The 9,200-nt window shown below is 39.2% G+C and overlaps 1 protein-coding gene across 1 annotated transcript in view; it reads right to left on the bottom strand.

Moving 5' to 3' along the window:
- Window positions 1–8,277, bottom strand: part of LOC142357716 (uncharacterized) — a 9,522-nt gene extending 1,245 nt beyond the window's left edge. The window contains exon 1 of the mRNA XM_075409264.1: window positions 6,925–8,277. Within this exon, the coding sequence (XP_075265379.1) occupies window positions 6,925–8,219 (1,295 nt within the window). The 5' untranslated portion in view covers window positions 8,220–8,277. The remainder of the gene's footprint in view (window positions 1–6,924) is intronic.
- Window positions 8,278–9,200: the final 923 nt, after the last annotated feature.

The following is a 9,200-nucleotide window of genomic DNA, read 5'->3' as shown; positions in this document are numbered from 1 at the left end:
CAATGGAAAGGACAAACTCAAAGACAATTTATAATAGTAATTAAAATAATAACAAAAACGATATCCGTGGTTCACTTCCCAAATGAACTAAATCAAAAATCGCTCACAGTATCCCAACTGGTCTTGCAATTACAATTCTTTTAAGGTTTAGTCCCACTAATCCAACTACTTTCTCTCGCTTGTTCGAAACCAAACTTCTGAAGTTCTCCCAAAATCTCCAAAGTCTGCTCCTCTCTCTGTCTCTGCCTCTCTCTAAATTACTGTCTCACTTCAATTTATACTCAACCAATACGCTCTTATCTTAAGCAAACAAATCTTAATCTCTTAAGTAAACATTGCAACTTACACTTGAAATCTTTCACATTCTGTAGGAGGGCTTTTTTTGCTATGCAAACAAACCAATACCAAATTATGCTTTGTCCTTCAACTGCTACCAACCTTTGTTCAATTTTCTCCTTATCTTAAGTACACGACCTTTGGACTCTTATGTAAACAAATCCACTCCACTTTATCTCTTATTTGCACTTGACATGTCAATCAGTGTTTGCTTAGTAAACAATGAACGTTGCTCTGAAAAATTCGTATACCCCTGTTTCCGCTATAAAATTAATTAGCTGCAATCAATCCCTGTCAAAAATCACGTGTTGAATAAATAACTAAACTCAACCCTAAACCAAAGACCAATTGTAATTTCTAATTTTGAAACTTTTTCATGCAATTCCCCAGTTGAAAACCGCCAAAAAGTCTAATATTCCAAAAAGCTCAAAAGTGTGACCTCTAGAGGTCAGTTAGGGGTCAATAGCCAAAGATGACGGGTCAATTTGGTAAAAACAATTATTGGCGCGGAAAGTCCTACCATAGTTACACCTACCCACCATTTTTTTATCACCTAACTCTTAATATAAGACGAGCAATGACCGCGCACACTTTTCATCGACCTCCAGGATGACCCCAAATTTTCATACCTAATAACTTCCGAAGTAAAAGTTCAAAACGTCTTCGGTAAAATTTTCTAGTAACTATAGGATGCCACCAACTTGCCTGCCAAGTTTCATGTCCAACGGATCAGCCGTTGCGAGTCGTTTGCAATTTGAAGTTTTTTAAGGAGTTGTGGGTGCCGATACCCGAAAAATCCAAGTTCGTCAAAATTGACCGGGGTCGGTATTTTTTGTCAATAATTGTCTCAGATTATCATATTAATACCATTTCAAAGTCATTCGGCCACTCAAAAGGGCCAATTTCCGATTTTCGGCACTCGGGTCAACTGAAGCACCAACTTCCGGTCGCACCCGGAAGGTAAAAATAGCACCATTAGAAAGCCCCTGAAAAGTTACACTAACCCTCCAAAAATCAAAAAGCTACTACCAATACTCCACGAGCAATTTAAATATTATGTCCCGCAGCACCGGAGTGCGCTAGTTCCGTGCGGGTTGGTCTGGGGTCAATTCCGACTTCAAAATCGGATTCCTCGTACCCAAATTAGTTTATCCCTCAATTTTCAGGTCATTTCGACTTCAACATTTTGAGAAATTGCTATTTCAATTTAAGTGTTAACTGTCTTCCGGTAAAAACAGCCTATTTACCGCAGACAACCCAAAAGTGATCCTAACTCCTTTTCCATGATCATCTCATACAGTACTCTGGACTTGATACCCGTTGCAACGCTTAACTAGCCTTGTATCATATTTGATCAGTCATTTTTTCGCTCAAAATACCCAAAAACCTTCAAATCACACCACTTCCAGTGCTAATAACTCGGAGTTGGGAAGTCGGATTTGCCCAAAAGCTATATCAGCCTGAGAGGATCATTAGGTGTACCTGACATTAAAATTTCATAAGCGTCCGCCTAATATAATTCCCACATTTGCAGGGCACCAAGTTCTGCTACCCCCCTTATATTCGTCACCTCAAAATTGAATTTTCAATTCTGTTCAAAGAATCTAGTTCACTTCAAATTGAATTTCCATTTCTGATCAAAGTATCCAGTTCACTTTAAATGTTCGCTCTCCAACTTTCTTCTAAATTTAAATCCCTCATTTCGACTTTGGCCTGATGCACAAATACAACTTTGCTAATTCAACTAAATATATCGACAGCTCAATATGCTTTTGTTCATTAATTTGTTTGTTTAAGATATATCACTCAAATCACCTCTCTGGCGCCTTCGAAACAAAAACCCTTTAAGAAAGAAAGTTTATTTCGTACACCTAATTAACTTGTCTAATTTGATCTAAATTAAATATCCTACTCTCACTCTCCCATGTCGTTTTACAAAAATTAAGGACTACTACACTCCTACCTCCTAGATTATTATTCTCCCGTATAAATGCAGACCGCTATCTTGTGACCCGATTGACCTAATCCTATGTATTTCAACAATAGTTGACCCAGTGAAAGGAACCACTTAGCTTTAGCTCCAGTTTAATATAAACTAACTGCACTAAAATTTCAATAGCGGTTGATTAAATCAGTTTTGAAAACTTTCGCATTTCAACATTTTAATGTATTCTACCTATTTCATCAACATTGATTTTTGACCAAACTCTATTGCCTCTGACATACACCCTCCCCAGGGAACCCTAAAATCACTAAAGTAAAAAAAATCTAAAAATAGATCTACCAGAACTAAACATATCCCCAAGTCATCTTACTTTTTTGAAAAAATTTTTTCCCTACGGCTATAGTGCTTGACCAACTTGTCCTAAAAAACCAAATTAAAATAATATAGGCAAAAATTGGTTAAAAAACTTGAATAACTTAGCTGTCAACGTCCCTCTCATCATACACTCGTTCACCTTTACATGAAAACCTTCCTCCTTAGATGCTTGAATGAATGTCCACCTCTTCTTCCACTGTAGCTACCATTTCTCCTGTAATTCTGCCATGACTGCTGTCTTGATGCTTCCAAACGGTTCCACTTCTCCCTCCGGCTCAATAATCGGTTCTTCAGCAACAGCTTCGCAATCTCCGGAAATCGTGATGCAATCCTTCTCTCCACATTCTGCTCAACTTCCAACGAAAACCCGCAAGAGTCCTCCCTCCTGGGCTGTTGATCATCATGAACCCAACTGTGCAACACTGTAGTCATTGAATTCTGATCGGATTTCCCTGTTCTGTCAACTCCAGCACTTTCCCTTTGATGCTCATCCGTTGGTTCGACCAAAACACTATCACATAGCTGACTTTCATGCAATTGCGATTGCACCCATTCCTCCAACTCATTTCCCAACTGTGCAAAATTAGTTCGGTCACCTGCTGCTTTATCGTTTTGAACCTTCTGTGTTTCAGACTTCAACGGCCGATCAATTCCTCCTGACGTTGTCCAATTCTCCAAAGTGTCCACAGTGCACTCAGTTGTACACATTGGTGCCTCATCAGCCACGTTTGTTGAGTTGCAGAACTTCTGGTCCATACCTCCTGTCTTCAACGGCATCAAGGCCCAGGCTCCCAACATATCGTCTCTGCTAGCTTTGACACCACCACCAAAATCTCTCGCTATTGCAGTTACGGTGTCGCATGCAACTGAGTTCAAACTCGCGGCAAAACCTGTGTTGCTTCTTGCATCGTTGACATCAAATTCCTCTACATCCGAAATATCTTCAAACAAATTGTCATCATCCGACTGTTCATCGTTTAGCTCCCCAGACTCTGGTGACAGTACACAATCTTTTTCCATAGCATGATGCTCATCTGGTCCACAAGACTCAACCCTCCGCTCAATGATTTTTTCTTCTGTCAGATTTTTTCTGAATCAACTGTCTTCATATTCTCTCAGTGCTGCTCTAGAAATTTCCTGATTTGTTTGACCACAGATTTAATCCGTAAAATCGACCTCAGGTCCAGTTTGCATTTCATCGCCGTCACCTGGAAGTCTTCTTCTACTACCATTTTCAGCAATTCTCGAACCTTCCTTGTCTCCAAAGAGATCTTTACCGAAAGCTCCTTTTCTTGATACACCACTGCTGGACCCAATGCCAAACCCTTCAGAGCTTCTGCCAGGTTGCCGAAACTGATCAATTAAAGGAACGCCAGCGCTACTTCTTGTATCAACCACCTTCCTTTGAGAACACTGCGGTCGCGTTCTCTGATCTGCAGTATCACTGGGTTCACTGAATTTCGTCCTATCTCCCGCTCTCCCTCTAACAAAGAAATTGTAGTTTCGCTCATAAAAAAGTGGATTGTCAGACAATCGTATATCAAACTGATACAGCGTCTTGGTCAGTGTCCATGCTTGCTTCTCTGGAGTTGACCGCCAATAACCTCTTGGTCAATCACTCACTGCATTCAAGGCCCACCCACACAATTTTGTAGGCAACAACTTCATCATCTCTTCTTCCGTCCATCCCAGCTTCGTGCCAGTGCTCAAATAATGTTCACGCCAATCTTCCCAAAATTCGTAGCCTGGTGAAGGAAAGGGCTTCACCAACTGTTAATCAAACAAATTAAAACTATTGGTAACCCAAACCGCAAATGTAACTCTACTTTCGGTGTGCTCTCAGCAGTTTCACCGACGAAAAATATCGCACGCTCTCCAAATTATCAGAAAATAATCTACAGCAACAAGTAACAAAGAAACGAAGCCCACCCAGGAGCGCCAATGTCGTCTTCTGAATTTCTGCTAGGCTCAACAGTGAGGGGACTCTGTCGCCCAGAAGATCGATCAAACAAAATAACTAAAGGTTTTGAATTGGTGAACCACCAATTTTTATCACCTAACTCCTAATATAACACGAGCAATGACCGCGCACACTTTTCATTGACCTTCCGGATGAACCCAAATTTCCATACCTAATAACTTGCGAAGTAGTGTTCAAAACGTCTTCATTTTCTAGTAACTATTTTAAAAAATAGTAAAATTTTCTAGTAACTATAGGGTGCCACCAACTTGCCTGCCAAGTTTCATGTCCAACGGATCAGCCGTTGCGAGTCGTTTGCAATTCGAAATTTTTTAAGGAGTTTTGGGTGCCAAAACCCGAAAAATCCAAGTTCGTCAAATTTGACCGGGGTCGGTATTTTTTGTCAATAATTGTCTCAGCTTATCATATTAATACCATTTCAAAGTCATTCGGCCACTCAAAACGGCCTATTTCCGATTTTTGGCACCCGGGTCAACCTGAAGCACCGACTTCCGTTTGCACCCGGAAGTTAAAAAGCACCATTAGAAAGCCCTTGAAAAGTTACACTAACCCTCCAAAAATCATAAAGCTACTACCAATACTCCACGAGCAATTTAAATTTTATGTCCCGCAGCAAGGGCGTGCGCTAGTTCCGTGCGGGTTGGTCTGGGTCAATTCCGACTTCAAAATCGGATTCCTCGTACCCAAATTAGTCTATCCCCCAATTTTCAGGTCAATTCGACTTCAACATTTTGAGAAATTGCTATTTCAATTTAAGTGTTAACTGTCTTCCGGTAAAAACAGCCTATTTACCGCAGACAACCCAAAAGTGATCCTAACTCCTTTTCCATGATCATCTCATACAGTACTCTGGACTTGATACCCGTTGCAACCCTTAACTAGCCTTGTATCATACTCGAACAGTCATTTTTTCGCTCAAAAAACCGAAAACCTTCAAATCACACCATTTCCGGTGCTAATAACTCGGAGTTGGGAAGTCGGATTGGCCCAAAAGGTTATCAGCCTTAGAGGATCATTAGGTGTACCTGACATTAAAATTTCAAAAGCGTCCGCTTAATATAACTCCCACATTTGCAGGGCACCAAGTTCTGCTACCCCCCTTATATTCGTCACCTCGAAATTGAATTTCCAATTCTGTTCAAAGAATCTAGTTCACTTCAAATTGAATTTCCATTTCTGATCAAAGTATCTAGTTCACTTTAAATGTTCGCTCTCTAACTTTTTTCTAAATTTAAATCCCTCATTTTGACTTTGGCCTGATGCACAAATACAACTTTGCTAATTCAACTAAATATATCGACAGCTCAATATGCTTTTGTTCAATAATTTGGTTGTTTAAGATATATCACTCAAATCACCTCTCTGGCGCCTTCGAACACCTAATTAACTTGTCTAATTTGACTTAAATTATATATCTTACTCTCACTCTCCAATGTAGTTTTACAAAAATTAAGGACTACTACAGTTGCAATTCACAAGTCAATTTTCAGCAGTAAAAAATTGCAATAGGTGATTAAAACACGGTGGACAAAAATGGGTAACCAAATTCATTGATTAACATTCGGTTGTTCACAGCCGTTGGTAGAAGTTCAGCGAGGAAATTTCTGTTACCTGTAGTTGGCGATTAAAACAGATTCGACTATCAAAAATCAGTGATCATTACTCTGTTTAAAAACTGGTTCTAAAACTTCAGCAGTCAATACCCTGTTACAAAATAGATAGAAGCCGGTAATTATTCATACTAAGTTATGTGGCAATAAGTTATGTGGCACTAAGTTATGTGTTATGTTTTTTCATGCTCAGATTAGAGACAGAAACGTTTTTCCGTGCTCCAATCAAAATCTTCTGTAACTTCTAAAAGTTGACATGGACAGAGTTAGGGTCAGGAGACAGAAGATTATCGTTATTTGATGATACAGTACTGATTTCATCGGGGGGCAAAGCTCCGGGTATCTAAAATTGGTGATTAAAAAACGGTTGTCAAAAATCTGCTTTCAAAAATGGGTGATCAATACTCAGAAGTTAAAATTCTGAGGTCAAATTTCACCAGTAAAAACCCTTAAGTGTAATTGTTAATACAACACACAGTAATCAAAACTCGCGTAAAATCACTATTTGATAGTTAACAGTTGGAAGTCAAAATTCAGTGATAAAACAGTTGTCAAAACTCCTCATGGAGTTTAAGCAGTTCGATGTATGTCAAATGATATTCAAAAAAGATATAAAAGTTAACTTTTCGCTTTCTAAAAGATGATGAATTATTATTTTAAGCAAGAAAAGAAACAACCTAAGTGTGAGCCATGGCATTTCTCCAAAATATCCGTCAAATTCTTCCTGATTCCTGTCAGAGCTCACAAACACGACCTCAAATGTCTTCCCAGCTTCCTTGCACTCCTTGTAAAAATCAACCAATCGAGGGGTAAAACCCCGGCACGGTCCGCACCAGTGGGCACTAAAATACAGCCCAACAACCCCATTTTTCCTCAAACTTTCTGTTGGGACAACTTCATTATTCTTGTCCAGAATCTGGCAACTTTCAGTCGGCTCAAAAATCTCAAAATTTGCCAACTTTTTCTTCTTTTCAGCTTTCTGTCTTTCTTTCTCGGCTTCATAAGCTTTGATAGATTCATCGGACCACGGAAATGCTTCGTGACCAAACATGTAAATTTCTCGTGCCGCGTCTTCGGCGATTAATCTGATGTCGAAACTCGATTCATGTTTCATAATGCTGAGCACAGCAACGTGTGGAGCATCAATTTTATCAAAAACTGTTTCAAATTTTTTGATGACTTCTGAACTTTTCTCGCCTTTTGGTATTATAGGAACTGATTTCAGCTTCATTTTAGCCTCGACAGAAAAGTCGTCATCATCCCCACTTTGCAATGGAACAATAATAATTCCGAAATTGTCATTGGACAGTTTTTGCTGGGCATTTAAAATCGCAGGTAGAACTACCTGACTACCACGACAACTTTTGCCTCTGAGAAACGCGAACGCTATTACGTCACAAGTCGACAATTTGTCCTTGACTTCCGCTGACCCGTCTTGAACTTGACTCGATTCGATGAAGGACAAAATGTCAGTTTGTATCTTGTTCAGAAGTTGGTTCTTTTTGTTCATGACTTCCTGTTTGGCATTTTTAATGCACTCTTCCGTAAAAGGAAATGCGGCAGCTCCAAACTCGCCAATGATTGAAGTTCCTTCTGTCGTAATTGTCTCGCCAGTGTTGGCCTGAACAAAAGCTAAAGTTGGAATTCCTTCAACTTCGTACTTAGACGCCAACTCGTCTTTTTGGTCATTGTCGAAAGGCAAAGCCAACCAAGGCATTTCCGAATGGTACTCGGCGAAAGACGAAGGGCTTCGGTCCCACGAGACGAAAACGACTTCGAAGTCTTTGCCTTCGGCTTTTAATTGTTTGTACACTTCGGCGAATTTCGGAGTAAACCCACGGCATGGAGGGCACCAATGAGCCGAGAAATAAATTCCGACAACTCCGCCCTCATTGGTGGAAAGTTCGGAGGTTTTCACTTCTGTTCCGTCATTTTTGACCAAAGTGTCGCCCAAGAGATTTTGAAGGGCCATTTCGAAACGTCTTTATCGGAGGGTGTGAAACTCGACAGCTGAAGTGACAAAATATTTGTGCAATTGATTAAAAACTAACTTTAGTTTTACAATGATCTAAATGTTCTAAAAAGAGAAATTGAAAAAAATGCAAATATGGGTTTTTTCACACAAAGCGACACAAAGTGAGTCTTTGCCGAAAGACGGAAATAAAGAGTTTTTTAGTTAATACCAGCGCAGTACATGTTATGAGCAGCAAATGAAATACCTTCAAGTCACGTGATCATATTATTATGATCATATCATCCTGAAGTCCTTTTTAAAGGAAAATTCACTTCAAATGATATAAATATTTGAGTTTGAATGTCTAACTAAGGCGTTAATTAAATTATTAATTCAAAAAACACGTTATACTGTTCTAAATAACTCTGATAAATGTCTATGTGTATTGATATGGTAAGCAGCAGAAAATTATTTTTATTATTATATTAAAAACACGGTTTCCCGCTTTTTCATTCCTATTTATTTAACACCTGTAGCAGTGCTACATACAATACAAAACTCAATCATTTTTAGTGCTATCTGATGCAATCCTACTGTGCTATTGCCATAGTCTATGTCGACATAGTGAATCAACCAATCAGACTATGCCACCTGGCAAAAAGTATAAATCATCACTATCAAAACAGTGCATTTGTACTAGAAACACTTTTTCCAACTCTGCAAGGATACAATCCACTGGCCGGCGACTCAAGCCCAGCAGCAGAGTAATAGCCGCCAGCAACAACAAGCTCAGCTGAGCGCGGCGGCTAAATGCTTAGCGATATAGCTCGAGTATTAAGAGCTAATACTTAGCTTATTTCCTCACATTAGTAATACATTAAATTTTACGCTATATTAGATAGTGATGACTGTAACTAACTGAATATTGATATTCGAATTCGAATATACTCAGAGAATCAAATTTTTCACTGTCAATTGTAAAACTGATTTTCTTTGCAT

The sequence above is a fragment of the Convolutriloba macropyga genome, unplaced genomic scaffold, assembly GCF_964194025.1.
Source record: "Convolutriloba macropyga unplaced genomic scaffold, txConMacr16.3 SCAFFOLD_5816, whole genome shotgun sequence".
NCBI classification, from domain to species: Eukaryota; Metazoa; Xenacoelomorpha; order Acoela; family Convolutidae; genus Convolutriloba; species Convolutriloba macropyga.
The sequence above is the reverse complement of the archived record's forward strand: the minus strand, read 5'-3'. Positions and strand labels throughout refer to the sequence as shown.